This window comes from Ciona intestinalis, chromosome 2, assembly GCF_000224145.3.
Source record: "Ciona intestinalis chromosome 2, KH, whole genome shotgun sequence".
Taxonomy (NCBI): Eukaryota; Metazoa; Chordata; class Ascidiacea; order Phlebobranchia; family Cionidae; genus Ciona; species Ciona intestinalis.
In genome coordinates this window covers 2,194,838-2,218,159 of record NC_020167.2, presented here as the reverse complement: position 1 = coordinate 2,218,159, position 23,322 = coordinate 2,194,838, and the positions used below count along the sequence as shown (strand labels likewise).

Here is a 23,322-nt window from a genome sequence, read left to right as displayed (position 1 = left end):
TCTGTAACAGTTTTCCTATACATTAGATCTGTACATCGCCCACGTTTTACATTAACACGCCAACAGTATTACAAATGTGTCGTTTTAAAATAGCTTCGTAGTAAACGTCTGTAACTTAATACTTGGGAAACATTTTGTGTTTTGCTTATTATGCACAACTTCAGTATATCTACACTGTTTTGCAACAAACGTAATAAGTAAACTTTATTATATAAATGAATTTGAAATTTTAGGAAATATGCATCATCAAACTGTATCGTATGATAGGCATTATCGATACGCATGTGACGAACAATTCCGCATTAAAAAAAACAAATCGTGTTTCCGAACGAGTATAAGAACGCACCAATTATGCCGCGGTTGCTAAATTAGTGGGAATACGACTACTTAAATTTCCAAAACTGAAATACAAACTGCTCATTTCTTCTGATTTTTAATGTACCGAAAAGAAACATCATTATACCGTGGGTGTAAGTTTCGCTATATACGTTATACCATGTTTCCTCTGTATCTTTTTTATACAGCGGTCTTGGAGCAAAACACCGTAACTAGCACCACAGATATTTGTTTATTTATTAAAACAATGCGTACCGCTCGTGCTACAATTATTTATGTGCGGCTTGTAATTTAGTAGGAGACGTTATATGAAACGACCGATGACCGTAATAACTTTGTGGGGCATTTATTGTTTGAGGCGTTGTTTTGCTGCTCTTACCCGAGACATGACGCACGTAGGAGTAATTCAACCTGACCAACAGATGCCTTTACAAAGCAAATTTGATACGGTTCAACAGACTGTTATTTATTGGATATATTATATTCAGTGCTGCGTGTATGTTTGTAGAAAAATCTAGTCTGTTGGGAAATTTATGGTAAATGTGCTGAAAGTGATTCAAACGTTAGATCATGAGCGTTAGAGCGGTGAGACAACCCGATGGCTCGGATCTCTTACGGACAAGCTATTTCTGTCAGATGAATAAGAGTAATCCAAGGGTATATGAAAATAAAGACTTTTTTTATAAAAATGATTATTTGGCCAGTCCTTTTGGTTTTTGAGTTGGTGTTTTATTGGTAATGGCTTGTAACGAGTGTATCAACTTGATTCACAGCAACTCAACGTAGTTATGGAAATGGATGCAAACCGTCCGGGAAAATCAGAAAGGCAGAATACGGTATACAAGAGGTACGTGTTGGTGATAGACGTCAGTTCAAGCATGGATCGTGTTATAGATGGACAGACAACTACTTTGCTGCAGAGGATGAAGGTTTTTTTCGTTTGAATAGATTTATAGTAGGGTGGGAGAATATGGGACACCCTTTTCCTACATCTTTTACCTAATTTGATTATAAACAAATAAACCGTTTCCTCACGACTTCCATAGACCGCTGTTGGCTGTTTAAAACACGACCAGGATATTTGGATATTATGTGCTGAAGGTGCCCCGTCTTCCCCCACCCTACTGTATGTTTTTATCATTACAATTTCAGGCGTTTACGAATTTGTTCATCGATAAAGCAAAGTCGACTGTTTTGCTCGGTATCGTTACATTTTCTAAAATTGCTCATGTGGCATTGGGACTGACACAAATGGACAAGCAAGGAAAGGTTTGTAGAACAAAGCGCCAAAAAGTTACAAATGTAATAAGGCCTGTTGGGATAACTCCGAGCAGGCAATTCATTTACTTAGTAATAATAATTCTCACTTACAGCAAACATTACAATTCTACAGAAAATTGCCAAGGCGATTGTGGAGACGCTAAAAGTTGAAAATGCTACAAATATTAGTGCTGGCTTGTTCTTGGCATTGGAGATGATAAAGTAAGTTTCATGCATTAACTTTTAAGTATGATCAAATCCTTACTATATTTAACACTTGTTTTGACTTTGTTTCTAAAGAGACCGAAGTCATTCTCGTGATTCGATCATTATTTTCACGGACGGAGAAGCCAACTGTGGGATTACCGAAGCAGGGCCGTTGATCACGGAATATCGAGAGAAATCACAAGAAGGCGGACAATCTTGCGTTCCACTCTCAGCTATTACTGTTGAAGGATATCTTCCTGGTTTACTGTACGAGGTATAGCAGTGGGCGAATTAATTTATATAACTTTCCAAAGACAGCGTTTATATCTAAGTTCTGGTATGAAACATGATACTTAACGTTTAACACTTGTCTTTTACCACAGCACATCCTATATACTCAAATGTATTTTTTTCATATAATTTGTTAAGATTTCGTATCATCTTGGAAGTGACGCGTTTTATTGGGTGAATGTACAAACAGACTTTGAAGCAGACATGATGATCCCACAAATAATAAGGTAAAAAAATTAAACATCGTGGCAACAACACCTTTTACAGCGTGTTAATACTTTAAAAGAGATCTGACAAATATAACTGACGTCACTGTGGTGGCTACTGCACTCGAAGGAACAGAAATACAACCAGATCCCAGTTACACCGACAATGAAGTATGTCTATATGTAATAGTTCAAAGGTCAAAAGATAAAGTCGTATATTTCACACAGGTGGAAACATCTATATACATTCACTCACTTCCAAGTGATATAAAGAGAAACATTTACTTTTGTTTACAACTGCCATCAAATTACAAGGTTTGGTTTCGTGCCTATTGTAGGGTGGAAAAGATGGGACACCTTTTTATTCTACCTTCTTGCACGATTTGCTAGTAAACAAAAAACATTCCACATGTTATAAAATCTTATCCTCACGTCTGCCATATATGGACCGTTGTTAATTGTCTAAAACATGATTGGATATTTGGATATTATGTGCTAAATGTGTCCCGTCTTCCCCTACCCTATATATCGCCTGTATATAAGAATTATAAACGATTGCGTAGAACAACAAGATACCCCACTCTGACACATTGCTTATTACTTCTACTTTAACAGAAACTAAATGGAAAAATTATCTTGCGTCTCGATGTAAGATTTGTGGACGAAACATTAAATTGGAGGCGCTTTACCGATTCCATTAAACTGTGCCTTAAACCTGTGCAAGATGAAGCAAAAAAACAAACATTACTATGTGTTTCAGGTACAGGATGGTTAAAACATATTTCGAATATCAACATAAACGTATTTCCGCAGATGCTAAAACGCAGAAATATCGAGAATCGGTGGTTGCTTATGTGAGCTGCAAAAATACTATTCACACATCATGGCGATACATCGGTTCATGTATCTCCAAAGTATATGATGAGCAATGCAAGAGAGAGGCGTTGCGATATTTCACACAGATGAGAGAATGCATTAAGTATAATTCGAAATTTCCAAGTGACTAATTTACTCATAACTTCTGTTAATAGGAATGAAGATACAAGTCAAGTTAACCCAGGGTACGAAATGTCATATAAAACCATTAAAGGGAAAATTGAAGAAGCTGCTCGCTGTCTTGGTGAAAAGAACCCATACAGCCAGACATTTACTGGCCGGGCAAAAAATTACCTTGGGCATCTTCAATACGCTAAAGTTTCCATCCTTAAGTAAATAAAGCACAATTCGGTGAAATTTGATTGAAAAAAAGTAGCGTTAAAGTGCATACATTGTTCATTCTTTTTTTTTCTATTAACCATATTGTTTTGCATAATTCATATTGTTTTGCATAAATGATTTCAGAGCCGGTTTGGCCGATTTTGCTATCAAACTATGGGGAGCATTCGCCGCAATGGGATCGTCATTTGAGAAAGAAATGCCAACTGCAAGCGGAGTTTTTAGCTCGGACTTGAAACAACCATTTATGCATCCGATAATTGAAAAAAAACTTGTCATGTTTCGCGAAGTAAGTGACGACAACCCTGGTATATGATTTATCGTATAATCGTCGCAAGGCGGAGCTTACAATTGAAGCGAATATTTATACAAAATTTATTTTTTAGGCACTGCGAACTGGAGTAACAACACGAAAGAGGCTGTGAGTCCGGCTTCGTATAGAAAATGCTTTAATAAACAATGGTTTTTATACGTATAGTGACTTGATTAATATTTTTGTGTGTATTTTTTTAGGTTGTTCGAAGGACACAATGTTATTCTTTCGGAAACGTTGAAATCCAAGGTTGTTCGAGCCAACCTCTTGCCGAGTTTATTATCAAACTTAGGCGCACGACCAGGTATGATGGCGTCAACCCATTATTGCCCTTCATGTTATTGACCTATCCACGAAAAAAAGTTAACTATATAAAGTAAAATAACTCTACTGGAAAAGGTATATATATATTGCAGTTAATAGCGCAACAGTCGTGAAAGGATATGACCGAAACAACCCGAACGTGTTCATGCTGTGCAGCCAAACAGACCTAAACAGACGATCACAACTTTTCATGGACGCTGTAAAACATAAGGTATAGTCATAGTATACTGAAGTGACTACAGTATACTATGGTATATAGTACTGTGGGGGGAGATGGGACACCTTTAACATGTAATATCCAAACATCCCGATCGTGTTTTAAACAATTAACAAGGGTCTATGGGAATCGTAAGGATACGGTTTTATAATTCTTTGAATGTCCTTTGTTTACTACCAAATAGAACGAAAAAGTAATATAAAAAGTTGTCCCATCTTTCCCCATCTTACTATATATATATCCTAAAACTGAATGCTATAGCTTCGCGTATCAATACGTGTATACTTTTAGATTGACATTGTATCAGAAAGCTATCTGCAAGATTGTCTTGCGACGGATGAAGTTTTAAAACGAGCCGACTATCTGTTATGTTAGATCCAAATGTTCGTAACTACATTTATGAAATGACAGTACTTCCGGCAACAAACATTTAAAAGACAAAAAAACTATCGTGTTTGTAAATAATCTCATATTGCCAATTTTATAGTCGTCTGGTTGTTATAATGTAATATATTGCTGTGGTCCTTGCATGAACGTTTGGTTCTTTCGATTTAACAATGACACAGCAGAATGCTGGAATCCGCAATGAATAATAAAGAAAAAAAAACATTTAAAAGAATTATAAAACCGTATCCCTAGAACTTCTACACCGTTGTTAATTGTGAGCACTGAACGTGTTGGTTAGTTTTGCTTATGTGAATGGCCTTATGTAATATATATTTTAGTAGGCTAAAATATTTTTATCTGCATTGTGGTTAATGCGTGGGTGCACTAATAAAAAGTTGTTCAAATATTAGTTAATATTTCTCTACGTTTGAAGTTTGACTGAATTTGGTTTAAAGAAACCGGAGCTGACATTTTATTAATGCATAAAAATATTAATAATATGCCCTGGTACCTTGTCGTGCATACCCCCTAAAAGCAAATAAAAATTAACAACGTCTGGTTTAGTATACCTAGATTGTTTGATAAGGTGATAGCATTAAATAGTTGTCGCATCAGCATATTTTTATACTTTTAGTTCGAACTTTCTTAGTTTGTGTTACGACTAATAGCGAATTACACACAGAAATGCAATCACGCCCAGCAGTGTGATTTCATAAGTTAGTACAGAACGCTACTCGTTTCCACTTGAATATTACCGCACCAAATATTAATAGATATATAGTAGTGGGAGAAGATGAGACGCTTTGATAAAAACACTGAATTGAAGTCAGTCCAGCCCGTCAGCAATTTGTCCCTTTTTATCTTAACGGTACCAAGCCTATACTCATCTATAACTACGAGTGGTGACTTTTCGTGGTTAATAACCTCGCAGCAAACGGTCAACCCATACAAGGGCCAGCGTAGACGGTGGCCATAAAAATATCATATAATTAGGTGATAAACCACACTAAGCATAAGGCTGGGAATTTTATGAAGTAACTACAGCATAAAGCTTGGAGTAATTGAGATTTGTTCACAACATGAACTTCAGGAAGATATTGTCAATTGCGTGGATCTATAAAGACAGTCTGATCATTGTAATGACGCCACTGCTGCTTCTACCATTGTTGTTGATCAACCAATCTAAGGTGATTGTTGACTAATCACTGCTCTCTTTCATAAGGTTAGGGCATATATGTACGTAATAAATAAGGGGTAATGCTTGGAAATTCTTGAGAAAATATTTAAAAATGTTTGTAAATTGCCTTTTGAACTGCAGGTTACAAGCTGTGCGTTTGGCCTCTGCATCATGGCTGTTTATTGGTCGACTGAAGCATGTCCTTTAGCGGTCACTTCGCTTCTACCGATCATTATTTTCCCCATGCTCGGCATAGCAACTGCAGATAACGTAAGAATATACGACATAGCATATAGCACATATGCAATGTAAAAATATCTTAAAAAATTTCTAATCTCTTCTATACTATTGTGATTCTACGGGGAGCCGTGATATGGTTCAGTTCAAATATTTTAAACCAGGTTTCAATGATGTACACGAGGCAAATTAACTTTCTATTCATGGGTGGATTGATAATGGCGGTTGCCATCCAGGAGTGGAACCTTCATCGAAGGATTGCTTTCAAAGTTTTGATGTTAATCGGTTCCCGTCCGTGCTGGTGTGTAGGTTTGTTAGTGATTGAAACTATCTACTGAATTCGTAGCTTCTAAGCAAGGCGTATTCGTTTGTTTTTCTAATACAGAAAAAGAGCGACAAGTGTTTTAGGTTTAATTGATATTTTGAGTTGTGTGCACTGCAATACTGTGTATATATACATTAAGCAAAAACAATTCATTTTTTTCGACTACCCTTATCAATAAGCAAGTTCTGCAATTACAGGATTATATTAGGATTCATGGTGCTTACAAGCTTGCTCTCAATGTGGATAAGCAACACCGCCACCACTGCAATGATGGTGCCAATAGCTAGTGCTGTCTACGACCAAATGAATGACATCAAACAAGTGGAAGTAAGATGCACCCGAGCCGACTGCGCTTGAAACGGACGACTTCATCTGCTGTAATATAAAGTTCAGATTACAGAACCGTTTAAAGCGCTAAGTTGGACAATTTTAAGTTCGCTTGAAGCGCAGGAAAGTTGACGGATCGGGTGCAAGATGCTATATACTATTAACCATCCCTGGATTTTCCCATCATTTATAAAGTCACATAAACGCGATAACATCACCTAAGCGGACACGATGTGTGTGAAAACACCCATATTATTACGACTTTCGTTGCCCCGCCACGTGAGAACAACACGTATTTTATAGTATACTTCGCTCACAAATGAAAACTGTCTTTTTGTGGGTCATTATTTATTAATCTGCTTTGTTTCATTTATCTAGAAATCAACACTTGACGAGGAGACAACTTTAAAAGGTATGTATATAGTAGAGTGGGAGAAAATGAGACACCTTTTTATTTTATTTTCTTCCATTTGGCTAAACTAAGAACATTCGAATAAAACGGTAGCCTCAAAACTTCCATACACCGCGTTGTTAATTGTTTGAAATACGATCCGGGTATTTGGATATTATGTGCTAAAGGTGACACGTCTCCTCCCACCTAAAAATATATCACGTCACTATGAATATATTTTACGTCACTGGTTAATGACTAATCAAATCAAAGAGGAAAGAGATGGAATCAATGACGAAGCATTACCAAGCAAGGAAACCGACAAAGCAGGTAATTAAGCGTTCTACTCTTCAGTCTATCTTCTCGTGGCCGTAGTAGTTATAAAACGAGGTGTTCTTTCTCATACACCTCATGTCTCATGCTTACAAGTTATCACGTAGTTTGGTGGGTCATGATTTTTTTATTCTCATTTATATATAGTAGGAAGGGGGAGATGAGACACCTTAGAGAACTTAATATTCAAATATACTCATTGTGTTTTAGACAATTATAACGGTCTATGGGAGTCGTAAGGATATAGTTTTATAATTCTTTGAATAGTATTTGTTTTTTACTAAATAGGACGAGAAAATAGGGTTAAAAGGTGTCCCATCTTCTTCCACCCCACTGTATATACAACTCGTAAGAAACCAAAAGGTTAAAGAAATAACTACTATTAATAAGTGCATTGTCCAAGGACACATACGGCAACAACTGTATAGTATAGTGTGTCGAGTTTGCAACAGATTTGGTTTTCTCTATTATAGATATACAAGCGCGCTAACTATAATCACGCGCCGTCCAAATGCAGTGATGTAAGTGAGTTATATTTTTATTCAGAGATCCCCTTAGATGGTGTCAACGTAACAAACATCTCATGGACCTTAAGTTAACATAAATTTATTTATCGCCTTTAAATCGATGGCAAATATTATAATATTGAAACAACGAAGAACGGATTCAACAGCAAAACGTCAGCCATTAAAATACGCTATGAATAAAAGACGTGAGACAGAGCGTCAGTTAAAAAGTGAGCTGTTAAACACAAATTATTATCTGCTTCGCATCATATTTCAGTGAATTGCTTATCTTTACAGAGGGAAAATGGCCCAAACGAGAAGTTGAGAAAAGCGATGCTGATTTCTGTAGCTTACTCGGCAAATATTGGTGGCTTTGCAACTTTAATTGGAACCCCATCTAACCTTTTACTACCTGGTGCTCTCGTATCCGTGTAAGTTATGATACAGTAGGGTGGGGGAAGATGAGACACTTTTAGCCTATGACATCCAAATGTCCTGAGAACAAATACCAACGGTCTATGGGAGACAGAAGAACACATTTTTATAATTCTTTGAACTTTCTTTGTTTACTACCAAATAAATAAGACGGGAAAATAGAATGAAAATGTGTACCATATCTCTCACATCCCAAGTATATTTAAAAGGGCAACGGTGACACCTTTATTTCAATAATTCTTTTTCACTTTTTGCTGACATAACGACTGTCGTTAGGTTATTTCATGCTTTTGCATTTTTTACCTTTATCACTGTATAACCCGTGATACAAAATAAAATGTATCTTGTATCGTGTAGTTATGGCGAAGATGCATCTGAACAAGTAAACTTCGTATCATGGATGGGGTTCAGCTTACCTATATCGGCTGTTTGTCTTTTCTTTACATGGATATGGCTGCAGGTTCGATTCATTGGCATCCGGTGAGTTATTCTTATACATTGTTAGAATTAAAAAGGTGTCCCATCTTCCCCCATCCCACTGTACAAGGTAATTTGTAAACTGGCACGAGGTGTGAACACCCGTGTTATAACGACTATATCGGCTTACGACCACGCAAGGATAGGGTATAAGTTACTATTATTCTCGCGTGGTTGGGCATCTTCGGAAGTTTAAAGTCTAATAGAACAAGTGTTCTAGATTATGTAACTGACTATGTTACGCCTATGATCTATAAAGGGTATTTATCTAAGTAATTCAACTTCGCCATGTTTCGACACCACAGACAGCTTTGGCAGAAGGGTGATAAACAGAAAGACAACCGAGTGAAAACCTACATTGTCAATTCCTACAAAAAACTAGGTCCCATATCGTAAGTATATACAGGTGTTTAGCACCACTGTTGATGTGAAGGGCGTATATGGTTAAGTGTTGTTATGTGTATAGGTTTGGGGAGATGGCTGTACTCGCTCACTTCGTGGTATTGACCGTATTATGGTTAACCAGAGATCCTAAAATTATCACTGGGTGGAAAGATATATTTCCAGGAGGGTGAGTAACAGTGGTAAATTTAAGGCCAAACTTTAGTTTCGTAAGCTTGGTAAATATTTGAAATAAACCGGAATGACGTTCCAGTATAGTAGTGAAACACTCTTATCTCGTAATGCATTAAACATACTTTGTTAACAGAATTAGTTAACTTGTACGACCTACATTGGTGAAGTAGGTTTTACACAAGATTCTAGTTTTTAAATAAAATTGTACTTTTATGTCTTAAAATGGTTAACTGCAATAAGCAATTTTATAAATAACTAATTATTTGGTGGTGTGGCGTTACAGGTTGGTGAAGGATTCTACATCAGCCATGTTGATAAGCTTTAGTCTCCTTATCTTCCCGTCGAAAAATCCTTTCCGAAAGTCGGAGGACCCAAGTGAGCTCCCAGTTGCCTCTCCTCCGCTTTTGGAGTGGAAAACACTTAGGGAAAACTTTGCCTGGGATGTATTTTTTCTTATCGGAGCAGGACTCGCGTTGGCAAGAGTATGCGAGGTGATGTGTGTTGTTGATGACTATAGTAGACACTGCGTGTGTAACTTAAAATTTCATATAGGAGTCTGGACTATCCTATTGGGTTGGGGACGCCATATCTGGATTGAGTGAAATATCGCCTGTTGCGTTTGCCTTGATCATCTCAATAACATTGTCTTTCGTCACAGGTAAACCTAAGTCTGCCTTAGATGCGATGATGTATTCATAAAGTATGTCTTATGTGCAGAATTCACCAGCAATGTAAGCACTGCAAGCCTATTTCTTCCAATTTTGTGTCGTCTGGCCTCACACTCTGGTATACATCCTCTATACATCGTTATCCCTGCCACCATATCTTGCTCATTTGCCTTCTCGCTACCAGTAGCTACACCTCCGAATGCAATCGCCTTCTCGTTTGGCGGACTAAAAGTAAAAGATCTGGTAAGCTCTGTGTAGGTGAAACATAATTATATATTTGTATATAGACGTATTTTACGTAAATCAAACTGAGAAGTATCTACGATTAAATACTGGTGTATGGTTGAATGAAAAGCCATATATGAACAATCCATTTTTAACGGGTGATTTCCTACAGCGAGACTTGTCATTGGACCAGAGATTCTGTGCAAAATTGACCCACTATACCCCAACCTATATAGGCTAAGCCAAAAGATTTAAGAAGAGTTTTGCCTTATTCTAAAATCCTATAAACAATAACCCACTTTCAGATTTCCACCGGATTGGTGCTCAACTTTATATGTGTGCTCATTCTCAACGGATTTTTAAACACTACAGGAGTTGCGATGTTCCACCTAAATGATCTCAGCTCGTTCACCAATACTACTGATCTAAAATAAATCATAAGAAACCTAAATGATAGGATTGTTGCCTAAAATAAAAAGTGTCACGGTGGAAATATATGCTTTAGATTAGACATAGCAAAGGAACTGCGTTTGTATACAATCTTGGTTAAACGCGTTAGTCAGGAAAGTTTTGTGCTTGAATAGCTTGAATGCTGGGTCATAAGAAACCTTCGTTTAAACTTGTTGGTGAGGATCGAACGTAACGCATTGAGCTGACTATTTTCATTTTACCGACCTTTGCATTGTTGTTCACTATGAAAACACACACTAGAAAGAGTTGCTCATTCAACGCATAAGTCTAAAACAAATATGTCGGATACAATATACCCGAAACCAACAACCACTCCAGCGGTGTATATTTAAATGACATTTGTGACCGACCGACTACTCGAATACACAGCTATACTGATATGCTTGTTTGTAAAAGTTTCGTCAACACAACCTATTGTATTACCTCGCACTTTGAAACAAAGCTAGTCTTGAATTAAGTTCGGTCCTATGGCTCAGATTACTTTACCCTAAGCAGCTTTAGTTTTTTAAAATATAATTAATTTATAAAGTTACCGTAGAACATAGGAACGGGCAAGATAGGACATGGAGAAGGGTAAGATAGGACATGTTATCCTTCGCCTTTCCCATTTGCTTATAAGCAAAGAATATTTACAAAAGTATTTAACTGTAGCCCCGTAACTGTTGAAAGCGTTGTTCACTGTTCAAAACACGATTAGCAAATATTGGGTTTATATGCAAACGGTATCCCATCTTACCCCACAGTACTTACAACTTATTATAGAATATAATATTCCGATTAATCAGTAAAGGTGAGGAGGCTTAAGTGACGTCATGAATGTAAATATAATAAGACAACCCGATGGTTCAAGTCAAGACCTTCTGCGAACAAATTATTTCTGCCAGATTAATTCATCTGAAAAGGTGCTGTGATTCTTTTTTGCTTCGGTCTTAATACTATTACTAGAATGTAATAAAATGGTCGGTTTCTCCGTGTGTGTGTAAACTGTGGAATATTTTGCATGGTTAGGATCTGGATGTTGTTCTGGAAATGGAAGCTACTGGATGGAAGAGGAAGGCGGTCTGTAAAAGATACGTATTGGTGATAGATGTCAGTGGTAGCATGGACTCTGTTGCGGGTGGTCAAACTTTAATGCAAAGAATGAAGGTATCGTTAGCATGTTAATTTAAAACAGACATAATTTTGTAAGTTATTACTTTTAGACATTTGCAAGGCTGTTTATAAACAAGGCAGCGACTTATTCATGGCTCGGTATCGTTGCCTTTTCCAATGATGCCCACGTAGTGTTACGACTCACACAAATGAACAAGCAAGGCAAGGTAAGCACAGGCTGTATATAAGGCTATGATTAACCAATAAAACTAATTTAATTAATATGTACCTATCTCTTACGGTTTGATGCTAACCGCATAATATGTAATAGGAAAAAGCCACGCGAGCCGTGCAAACTCTTAGAACCGAAGGTCTAACAAATATCAGTGCTGGCTTGTTCTTGGCATTGGACCTAATAAAGTAAGTCAACGGGTTATGTTTAATTTACGCAATTAGCCGTAAACTGTTTTACCATAAAAACCATACGCGTATAAGAAAACTCTTTTATTCGTGACCTGTTATAAAGTATAAGCAAAACGAAACTGGTTTCTAAAGAGACCGAAGTCATTCTCGTGATTCGATCATTCTTTTCACGGACGGAGCAGCCAACTGTGGGATTACCGAAGCAGGCCCGTTGATCACGGAATATCGAGAGAAATCACAAGAAGGCGGACAATCTTGCGTTCCACTCTCAGCCATTACTGTTGAAGGATATCTGCCTGGTTTACTGTACGAGGTATTCCTATAATACGAATTGTTTCCTAAAACCCATTACAGCGTTACAGTCATTTATATATATTGATTAATATAAAAAGATTTCTTATCATCTTGGAAGTGACGCGTTTTACTGGGTGAATGTACAAACAGACTTTGAGGCAGACATGATGATCCCACAAATAATAAGGTAAGTGGATAATATTCCTGTTTACTTTGACACTTTTTGACGGTTGTTATTATTTTAAGAGAGGCGACGTTTATAACTGACATTACAGTGGTGGCGACTGCGCTTAGGAAAGTTGAAATAAAACTTGATACCGGCAATCAGGTATAGGCTATAAAGTGAAGGCATGGGGATGTGAAGAAATAGATAAACCTATATTCTGTTACTTAGGTGACAACAACCACGTTTATCCATTCACTTCCAAACCGCATTAAGAAAAACCTTTTGTTTCGGTTGCAGTTACCAGAAGATTACAAGGTTTGGTTATATATGCACTCATATCTATTAAAATGTCTAATTTTGCATATAGTATGATGAAGAAAAATGGAACGCCTTTTACAATCTATGGGAAACAAAAAAATTTCAAAGAATTATAAAACCGTTTCCTCACGACTCCCAAAGACATTTAATTGTTTAAAAACGATCAGCATATATTTGAATACTATGTGCTAAAGATGTCCCATCTTACCCCACACTACTATATAATACCCTAATGTGTTTGCTTTTCCACAATTCAAGAAATTGGATGGGAACATCATCTTGAGTCTGGACATCAGCTTTATAGATGGAAAACTTTCGCCAAGAAGTTTCACCGATTCTGTCCAACTATGTGTTAAATCCATGCAAGAAGCAGCCATAGAATACGGAGTTTCAGAACACGGTGAAGAAGTCGATTTAATTTTGTTAAAGTGATAACATTAATCAAACACTGTAATATTTATCGCAGAGCCGGAGGAACTGCAGAAATATCGAGAATCGATGATTGCTTACGTTAGCAGCAAAAACGAGGTTGATGCATCATGGGTGTCAATCCGTGAAAGTATCTCAAAGGTATTCGAAGAACGGTGCAAAAAAGAGGTGGCTAAATGCTTCAACGGCATCAGGATAAACTACATAGAGTAAGGCGTATAGTAGTGTTTGTATATCAAACCTGCAGTAACATACATCAGTAAAATGTTCGTGATATAGGAATGGGGACAAAGCTAGCGCTGTAGAGGAGTTGTTAACATCACAAAGATTCATTGAAAGAATGATGGATAACTCTACTCGTTGCCTTGATGAAAATGACATATACAGAGAACAGTTAACGGACAAATCCAACGTTTACCTGAAACACCTTCAACACGCTCAAATGACTATCGAAAAGTAAAACACTTCACATGTATATATTTAACATATTGGCGCCCAATATTGACGGTTACTTGACTTTTATTTGTTGCCAGCTAAATACATTTAAGTTTAAACCTCCTGGGTAGTCAATACAACCTAGCCTATAACCGGAAATAATATTTAACCATCACCCGAACTCTGCTTTTCATTGTTTTTAATTATGATTTAACTTTATTTTGTATATGTTAAGCGCCCATGATCAAAGTTTTAATACGAAATTATGGGGAGCATTCGCCGCAATGGGGTCGTCATTTGAGAAAGAAATGCCAACTGCAAATGGAGTTTTTAGCTCGGACTTGAAACAACCATTTATGCATCCGATAATTGAAAACAAGCTTGGGAATGTACGCAGGGTAAGTATATGCTAAAGAAGAAAATCACAATTATTTTTTAGTTTTATACGCATTCAATAAAACTAACACTAGAAGATGTTTCAAAACAAACAGATAAAAGTTCTATTTTAAACTTTTATTTTTAAACAGACACTAAAAGGAAAACGACAAAGAAAGATTCCGTGAGTTCTATATATGCTGCTATATGCTCTGTATTTATGTTAACATCCTAAAAACATAGTAAAACATTTGTTGTTCTTAGATTCCTCAAGGGTTACAATGTAATAATCTCTGAAAAATTAAAAGGAAAGAAAGTGGGTGAAGATCAATTGCAGTTGGCAAGCTTTATCTCAAACTTAGGTGCAAGACCAGGTAGGTAAAATAATATTCCTGTATAGGCATACATGGTAAAACACACTATTGATATTTGCCCATCGATGTATGCTGTGGCAAGATACACAGTAAGCTATTTTTGCAACTGTTAAACATGTTTCAGTGTCCAGCGCTACAACATTTCGATCCTACGGCCCTCAAAATGCCAACGTGTTAATGGTTTGTAGTCAATCCGATTTCGAACGCCAATCGCAGCTGTTTTTGGACGCTATAAAGAATAAGGTAACAAATAAAACGAGCAGGTTGATAACTTATGTCTGCACAGGTTATTACAGTACTACAGCCACATATAGCAGAATAGGGGAAGATGGGACACCTTTTCGTTTTTTTTTCTCGTCCCATTTGGTACTAAACAAAGAAGTTTCAGTGAATTATAAAACCGTATGCTCACGTCACGACTTCCATAAATTGTCGTTAATTGTTTAAAACGCGATCAGGATATTTGAATAATAAGTGCTAAGACGTTCTATCCCCCCACCCTGCTATATATCTTTGCAGGTTCCCGTTGTATCTGAAAAGTACCTGCACGATTGTGTTGCAGCTGAAAAGGCCTTAAAACGAAGAAAATATCTTTTGAAGTGTTAGTCGCTAATTTTAATATAAAATTTAGACCGGTTTACATAATTGTAATAAAGTAGAGCATGAATTTTAGACGGTGTTAATTGATCTAGCACAAAAAGGTGACACAATTACCACGTTGTTTTTTCCGCAATGCATTTTCGCCTGTAATACTTTTTCGGTTGTTATAAGTTTTGAAAGTAGTTGCATTTCTACAAAGTGAATTAGATTTTGAATCTGTTGACAAGTTGCCAGTCGTATGAATATGCAATGATAAAGTAAAATACCAATAGGTAACTGATAAATATGACAGTCAACATTTTTTTACTACCTGAGTGTCTTAATTAAAAGCCAACATAAAATTCTTTTGCAACAGAAAACATGGTTATTTTTGTTATAACTGTACATTATGAACTTCACCTTAACATCTTCTTAGAGAAAAGTTAGATGTGAAGGGAATGATAAAACCACTAAAAAAGTGGTAAAACTTGCTTATTCACTTTTCGGTACAGTTTAATTTTACACCATAGTAACTTTGCTATGAAACTGTTTGTATGTATGAATTGTATCCAATAAGAAAATACATGATTCTGCCGATTGGAAAATTAAATGTTCAAAGATAGCATGCCAGCATGCTTGGTGGAAAGAAAAAGCTGCCAAAAACTGACAATTTGAATTTACTGAGAACTGACAGCTGAATGTCTTCATGATGTGTAAATATAAAGGGAGGTAGAAGAGATATCTCAAGAAAAAGATATCCTGAAGTTCCCTTGTCACTGTGTCCAGAAAGAAAACTAAGACTCCTAATGCCACACAAGGTGTATGAAGGGGGTAAAACAAGGACCAATCAAACTTGTGCAGTATTTTCAGTCCGGTTGGTAAATTGGTAGTTTTGGTAAATGTTCTATTACTAGCACCTAAAACAAAGTTGTTTTTAGTTTTTAAAAAAATAAAAAATAAAACATTCATTTAGATTCTTTGAATTTTGCCAGAAATTCAAAAACTTTAAATTCCACTTTTACAGTATATTGCCTAGTTCACTCACATATTCCATCATGTTGTTGTTGGTTAGTTTTCTTTTTTGAAGTTTCCACTGTAGACCAAGCTGTCAATAGTTCAATATTAAACCTCATGGGAGGAAAATCACTATTAACCTAGTAACTGTGGATTGATCGGCTGGATGTGGAATTAAACAGTCACTGTTTAAGATTCAAATATCACAGGAAATGAATTGGTTTATCATTATACTGGTCCAACCCATTGAATATATATTCAGAGACAAAGAAAAATATAGTAAATCTTGCAACCTTATGATATAGTTGTCGATTCTCCCATCCCAGTGCTTTACTGACACTTGACTTTGTACGCTTGTTTAAACAAACAACTGGCCAAACAGAACAGCCAAGAGTACAGCAGCAACATAAGCAACCTAAAACCAACCACCGAAAATTGACAGCCAACATTCGATCAAGGATTTTGTTCACCCTGCTTATTGTGCTGCTGTATTCTTCAGGTGCAACCTGCACAGTTTGTTTGAGTGTTTCAATAATCATCATTCACAGACAATCCATACATAAGCTTATATGCAAATTTAATGAGGCAAAGCCGTTTCTCTTTTTTTAACAAACTGTTTCATAAATAAATATTAAAACCATCCAAGGCTTAGATTAAGATTCCCATAAACGCATTGCACAGAAAGTTAAATATTACCCGAAAGCAAACAAAATGGAAACAATTATATTCAAATTTTGGTAAAATATAACCCATTTCTACTTATGTATACAAATATGAAATTTTTACCTTACGATTACGATAAAAATTTAACCATTTCTTAAGTTCTCACTCACCTTGCCCACTAATGAAGAAGGGAATTCAGTATTAAATTTGTTGGTTAAACCAAAACTAAATAGAAAAAAAATGTTTTAAATACCAGACAAAATAAGTGGTGATGAATTTTATATTACAGTAGCTAAAGAAATATACAACAGGATAGCCTTGCTGGTTACAGAGGCATAGCCTAGACTGGTCGTTTTCGTCCGCCAATTTTTGAATTTCTGGCTGTATGAATCACTAAGAATCAGTATACACTATAACATAACAGAAAGACAAAACCAAGTTAACAACAATATGTACATAACTGTAAGTCTTCACTACATTGTTTGGCATGCTTTATAAGATAACTCAACAGACCGAAAAATCAATAAAATACGACGATAATTTATTGATTTGTATTTAGTATAGTACAAAATAGAACTTGGCAGAATTTATTGCTTGCTTTAATAGAAAACATTAATTCGGCAGATAAGTACACCTATTGCTAAAATCAATGTGGTAAAAAACTTAAAATGCACTGCCATATATATGCGTAAATTAAAGCGATGATATATTTTATAGGAAAAATACAGTTATATTCACTTACACAGTGATATGACCAGAACCACGGATGATAATTGGATCGGGTACGATCACAAGAGGATCTTCAGGAGCAGCATCCGGAACAGCAGCTTCTTCCACTACTATTTCATTAAAATCATCTGTTTCCATATTACACAATATGATAAAGCAGACCTAAATTGTACGACTGAATTTTCTTCTGTGTAAAATATAGATATATGAAACTGTAACATTATTAAAGTTACACACAGATTAATAGACAGTGAAATAAAATATTGCAAGGATTTTATGGCACATCATATACCATGTGAATGATATTTTCGCAAGATTTTTAAAATCATCTGTAAGAAATATATGGAGAACCACAAGTGACTGATTTGTTCAATACGTGTTACTAAATCAAATGGAAGGTATATAATGAACATCCTATAGCAATAACAAAAAAATGGATTTAACAAAAAGGGATTAAAAACTTTATATATATGTAAATGATTGCAGAGCTATATTAGGTGATATTGCGAAGAACTCGTCTAACATGTTTGGTCTTCATTTCATTTAGTGCTTCTTCCAAAACACGCGTCATGTTAATTAAATTAACAGGGTCAGTTTGTAAAAGTTTAGAGTCATTATGATCACCATTCTTGGTGTGAAGTTTAAGCAATATCCTCGGTTCAATTTGCTGGTGAAGTGAGCGGGTTGCAACTTTAACATCTAATCTCCATTCCAAGTCTTCATATGTAGGTAATGTTGGACTACACTGAGCTAATGTTGCTCGAGTGGTGTTGTTATGGTCAACAAAAACTTGTCTAAGAAGCTCCACAGTTGAATCTTTGAATTGTAATGTCAGCAGTGAGTTATGGAAGTCTTCGGCTTTAGTCTTGTGCTTGGCAGCCTCAGAGAAGAGTTGCATTAATCCCATAACAGCATCTTCAACAACTTTCGGATCAGCGGCCAGCTTTTGCGCAGCAACTCGGAAAATTTTACTTTTTATTCCATTTGTGAGAAACTGAATAGCGAGTGATGCAAATTCTTGTACAATGTCATCATCTAACTCACGAAGAAATGAAAGATGTTCAATGTTTTCCGAGGACAATTTAAGCAACATGGTGGTTGGTACTACTAAATTAAAGAAAAACAAACTTGTTATTTTACCAAGATCTTCCTGTTTTCAAAATCAAGTAATTATTGCAGAATAGTTTTGTTATAAATAATAAGGCAAATCACAATACACACATTAATAGGAAAAGTAGGTTTTTACTGTTTTAAAATGATAATGGTATAAAGATACAGGGCGACATGTTATATGTATTTTACAAATAGAATAATAGTTTTACACCACTTGATTTATTGCAAGAATCTCCCTCCTGCACGTTAGACGTTAACTGGCCGCTAAACGTAAAAACTATAGCAACCCATATAACTATTAATCTTCAATTAATAACTCCAAACTACCAACCTCTAAAAGTTTAACACTTTTCACCGGCCTAACCTGTAACGTAGTCAAGGATCCTTCATGAGCCGTGCCTTTTAATCTCACTACGAACCGCACCACGGGAACATATTTACACAAACGTTTTCTCTGTCGCGAAATTTATTTAAAGTACTTGAGATCATTTTAAGAAAGAAACATTAATTTATCTGCCAGAGGGCGATAGGTTTATTTATTAACATTGGGGGAGTTACATGATTTCATCAAATCATACATTTTTGGCAAATATTTTGTATTCGTCGCATGAAGAATAACGATTGAAACGTAAACTTAATGTTCGCGACAAATATAGCTAAATTTGGCAGTTTTAATATGATTCAGCAAACAAAATAAGCATCTTATGATTATATATAGTGGGGTGGGAAAAACGGGACACCTTTGACACATGATATCCAAATATCAAAATCGTGTTTTTAACAATTAACAACGGTGTATGTGAAAGTCGTGAGGATACGGCACTCTTTAAATATTATTCGTTCACTACTAAATAGAGCGAAAAAAATAGAATGAAAAAGTGTCCCATATTACCCGACCTTACTATACTATACGCGTGAGTTTTTAGCACTAAAGTTCCATTAAGTTAAATGGTTTCGTTTAACAGTGAATTCTGATAAAAAATAATTTCTGATTAAAATGTGTTTATTCTACGAACGCAAAATATATGTCTATAATCTATAGGAATAATTTCAGATACTCTGTCGCGTTCCGTATGCTTTATTTTTGTTCTTACATCGGGTCAATGTTACCTTCGGGCCAAGTTAATGGAGAATTGAAGCAGCGTTTGCGTAAACATATAGTTGAAGAGGGATTTCAAAAGTGCAAGCAGTCAATTGCTTCATGTGCAACAAGCTATAAACAGTATGCATGTTGTGGCATAATAGAGCCGTGGAGAGAGGAGGGTAGAACGAAATATTCTGGTGGCTTTTTATATATAGCCTAAAGCATATCTTTATAAATTGTTCCCGTTTACTGCAGATAACCAGAAGTATATATTAGTTTTTCAGCGATTAGGCCTCGTGTATTACATGTAAATTGTAAGGAGCAATAAGCCTATAGCATCGTATCTATATAACAGAATGAAAATAATTTGTGGTCTTATCTTATTTTCGACGTTTGCAATCATCTTTGTTAGCGGTAAGTTTATTTTCAATTTTTTTAAAAGCATCGACTGTACAGTCTTTAAATAGAAACGTATTTACTCCCGCCCAACTTGCTTAACTCGTTATTTCTGCGAGACGGGGCAACGAAGGCTTTTACAACGTGGGTATTTTTTACACACCTTGGGCCCGCGCTTACGAGTAAATATATTTTTGCAGGTTTGAATTGTTGGACATGTAATGTCTTGGGTGGAAACAACGTGTGCAGAAGAAGTGGTGGACTAAGAACCTGCTTCAATAACCAGGTTGAAAAGGATATTACCGATGCACGTGCACTTTTATGTTTGTATAACACTGATGTTGCAACCTATAAATGCCCATGCTGTAATATAACTCGTTCCATATAGACGTTTTTGTCGGGACTCCCCAAAAGTTGTTTTACCTGAGGGTATACATAGTTGATGTCATTTAACTTTAAACTGTCGTTCTTGTTTTTACGCTATATTTTTTGTAAATCTCAGATTTGTTCAATGTGTACTGGCATATTTTTTTTAATCTTTCTGACTTCTGTATCGCAACACACCCTTATTATAGTTGAACTCTCTTAATTGCTGTAATCTATATACAGGTTTGTTACAACGAAGTACGGAGGCGTGGGAATACAATAAATATTAGAAAGGGATGTAAAAACTCTGGCGTATGTGAAAATCACATTATGCAGGTAAATTACAGCGTTATAGTCGTTCATCGTTTTAATGTTTGTTGTTAGAATTTCGATTACGATTTAACGCTATTTTGTTATTTCAGTCAATGTCAACCCCAAATCCTAACAACCAATGCGTCAACGGACCGAATTACTTTTGTTCATGCTGCTGCGGAAATTCCGTGTGTAATTCGAACTGGCTCACATGCGTAACAGGTATATATACATGAAACGCACGCGTGGAAGTGCATCGAACATGGATGTGAAATAATGTGTAACTTTTTTAACCTCGCGTGCGGGGAAACGAAATCTTAATACGGGTGGTCTGTTTCACACACCTCATGCCCTCTAGAGTGGTCTGTTTCACACACCTCGTGCCCTTTACGTTTACCACGTATTTACCCATGGGTAATAATTATCTTTGTGCGTAATTATTTTTTAGGGTAATTTTTTGCGGGCGATTTTTACATAATGTATAGCTGATAATTTTAGACAACTTTATTAGTGACCACTATGAGTTGAAGTAATTGACTTAATGACATAAAGTGTCTTCCCGACGATGCAAGACACCCACAAAGGTATAGCAGCGTATAAGAGCTTTGAATCTGCAAACTTCTGGCTAAAGGCAGACAACCCACTTTGGTTGTAAACACGGTTAACTTTTTAGCAGCAGGTTCTGTGGCACCGACTGTGAGTACCACAGTGCCGCCAGCCGACGAAGGACTAAAGCGGTCGGACATTATCAACATACAGGACTCGTGGAATACATTAAAGGGGTTCGGTTATGAAACTGTAGGAATGCTTGTACTTCATCGGTATGTAAAGTTACTCACGTAAATGTTTAAGTTGTTTATGCTGCAATAAGCGTGTTTAAAAATAACGTTCAAATTTGTCAGATCGACCTAATCGGTCAATCCATTGATATGATATTTTACTGTCGGCCGTGGGGTGATACATAGAATACCGTTAGCGCCTATACATGCTATGTTTGGTGATTTTGTTTTTAACAATGAACCTAGCTCTTTCGATCAGAGTCTTGAAGCTACGAATATATAAGCCTGTAAATATTCTTTGTTTACTTTCAAATGGGACGAAACGAAAATGTGATCTGATAAGGGCTTCAAGATTACACCAAAGCTGTATATGATCTGTGACGTTACACAAGACAACACATACTACATTATACAAGGCTGCGTTACATTAGACCTGCCTGCGGCGCTATAAAACAGCAAGCTGGAAATCGATCGTACCGATTAAAAAGGCATTAAAAAGATATAATGCACGCGATACACGTATTACTGTGAAGCCATATAAGACAACTTATTGGTTGTCCCTAATAATAAAGCTGTCTTATGGTGTTCTAAACATACACATGTATTTCTGCAGATTGTTTAACGATGCACCACAGACGCGATATTTATTTTCTCAACTAAGCTTGTCCAGTAATGAGAGTTTTACATTGGAGCAAATGCGAAACAATTCTCGCGTGGTGTATCACGCTAACAGGTGCTGGAAAATGTTAAATTTTTTGTACATTTTTTTGGTTTTACAGTACGAATTACCGTACCGTATGTGTAGTACTGGGATACCCCATGTTTTCTGATAAACAGTGAACAACATTATTATATAGTCGTAAGGCTGCGTTAACTTTATATATAGTAGGGTGAGGAAAGATGGGACACCTTTAGCACCTAATATCCAAATATACTGATCGTGTTTTAAACAATTAACAACGGTCTATAGAAGTCGTGAGGATATAGTTTTATATTTCGTTGAATGTTCCTTGTTTACTATTAAATGGGACGAGAAAATATAATGAAACGGTGTCCCATCTCCCCCCACCCTAATATACTTCTTTTGTTGTTTTTTTTGTTTGCTACCAATCAGGCCACAAAAATAGAATGAAATCACATACCATCATACCCCAACCTAATATATGTTTCAATTTGCAATAATGCCTTTGTAAAATTCATTTCTTCACAGGGTCGCGCGGGCTGTGGGGCGCTTGGTTGATCTGATTGAGTTACCAACTAATTTCACTGATCACTTGGTGTGGCTTGGCCAAAGGCATGCGTACCATGGAGTCGCACCCGTGAATTTTGACGTGAGTTTAATGTTGTAAAAGCACCTGCAAGCGTTAAAGGTCGATGATCATTGGCAATTTTAAAATTCATTTTACCTTCGCATTTATTAGTAAACAAAGAGTATTTACAACAAAAACTATCCTGTAGCCCTGCGGCTCTAACAAAA

At 36.2% G+C, this 23,322-nt stretch overlaps 6 protein-coding genes across 6 annotated transcripts; 4 read left to right on the top strand and 2 right to left on the bottom strand.

The window, feature by feature from the left end:
• Positions 1 to 766: 766 nt before the first annotated feature.
• Positions 767 to 5,165, top strand: LOC108951000. Its single transcript, XM_018817318.2, has 16 exons — positions 767 to 993; positions 1,110 to 1,265; positions 1,489 to 1,605; positions 1,730 to 1,818; positions 1,897 to 2,077; positions 2,233 to 2,321; positions 2,381 to 2,471; positions 2,529 to 2,615; positions 2,916 to 3,060; positions 3,114 to 3,279; positions 3,332 to 3,508; positions 3,642 to 3,804; positions 3,902 to 3,936; positions 4,029 to 4,132; positions 4,245 to 4,363; positions 4,661 to 5,165. Exons 1-16 carry the CDS (start codon positions 907 to 909, stop codon positions 4,742 to 4,744), a joined length of 1,890 nt encoding a protein of 629 aa, XP_018672863.1. The 5' UTR covers positions 767 to 906; the 3' UTR covers positions 4,745 to 5,165.
• A 590-nt stretch (positions 5,166 to 5,755) lies between these two features.
• On the top strand, positions 5,756 to 11,027 carry LOC100177563 (solute carrier family 13 member 2-like). The gene is made up of 15 exons (XM_026840883.1): positions 5,756 to 5,943; positions 6,075 to 6,203; positions 6,335 to 6,471; positions 6,693 to 6,822; positions 7,201 to 7,234; positions 7,487 to 7,543; positions 8,093 to 8,140; positions 8,330 to 8,483; positions 8,845 to 8,967; positions 9,270 to 9,356; positions 9,431 to 9,535; positions 9,824 to 10,031; positions 10,093 to 10,198; positions 10,258 to 10,451; positions 10,739 to 11,027. Exons 1-15 carry the CDS (start codon positions 5,836 to 5,838, stop codon positions 10,865 to 10,867), a joined length of 1,749 nt encoding a protein of 582 aa, XP_026696684.1. The 5' UTR covers positions 5,756 to 5,835; the 3' UTR covers positions 10,868 to 11,027.
• Positions 11,028 to 11,169: 142 nt separating this feature from the next.
• LOC100178306 lies at positions 11,170 to 15,482 on the top strand. Its single transcript, XM_026840484.1, has 15 exons — positions 11,170 to 11,806; positions 11,913 to 12,050; positions 12,107 to 12,223; positions 12,328 to 12,416; positions 12,552 to 12,732; positions 12,812 to 12,900; positions 12,960 to 13,041; positions 13,108 to 13,194; positions 13,456 to 13,597; positions 13,664 to 13,835; positions 13,906 to 14,082; positions 14,297 to 14,459; positions 14,589 to 14,620; positions 14,701 to 14,810; positions 14,935 to 15,482. The coding sequence occupies exons 1-15, from the start codon at positions 11,717 to 11,719 to the stop codon at positions 15,255 to 15,257; spliced, it is 1,992 nt and encodes a 663-aa protein (XP_026696285.1). The 5' UTR covers positions 11,170 to 11,716; the 3' UTR covers positions 15,258 to 15,482.
• Positions 15,403 to 17,984, bottom strand: LOC100186192 (cysteine-rich hydrophobic domain-containing protein 2). The gene is made up of 5 exons (XM_002125973.5): positions 17,809 to 17,984; positions 17,237 to 17,291; positions 16,697 to 16,909; positions 16,435 to 16,494; positions 15,403 to 16,306 (listed from the first exon to the last, which is right to left on the bottom strand). The coding sequence occupies exons 1-5, from the start codon at positions 17,931 to 17,933 to the stop codon at positions 16,256 to 16,258; spliced, it is 504 nt and encodes a 167-aa protein (XP_002126009.1). The 5' UTR covers positions 17,934 to 17,984; the 3' UTR covers positions 15,403 to 16,255.
• Positions 17,984 to 19,381, bottom strand: LOC100175995 (COMM domain-containing protein 2). Its single transcript, XM_002126037.3, has 2 exons — positions 19,240 to 19,381; positions 17,984 to 18,902 (listed from the first exon to the last, which is right to left on the bottom strand). The coding sequence occupies exon 2, from the start codon at positions 18,886 to 18,888 to the stop codon at positions 18,289 to 18,291; it is 600 nt and encodes a 199-aa protein (XP_002126073.1). The 5' UTR covers positions 18,889 to 18,902; positions 19,240 to 19,381; the 3' UTR covers positions 17,984 to 18,288.
• A 967-nt stretch (positions 19,382 to 20,348) lies between these two features.
• Positions 20,349 to 23,176, top strand: hb4 (globin; the record flags this gene model as incomplete). Its single annotated transcript, NM_001032529.1, is given in 7 exon segments — positions 20,349 to 20,406; positions 20,589 to 20,674; positions 20,998 to 21,090; positions 21,177 to 21,288; positions 21,743 to 21,887; positions 22,459 to 22,578; positions 23,056 to 23,176. Coding segments are annotated over 7 exon segments (735 nt in total), but the record flags the coding sequence as incomplete, so codon positions are not given.
• Between the last annotated feature and the right edge of the window lie 146 nt (positions 23,177 to 23,322).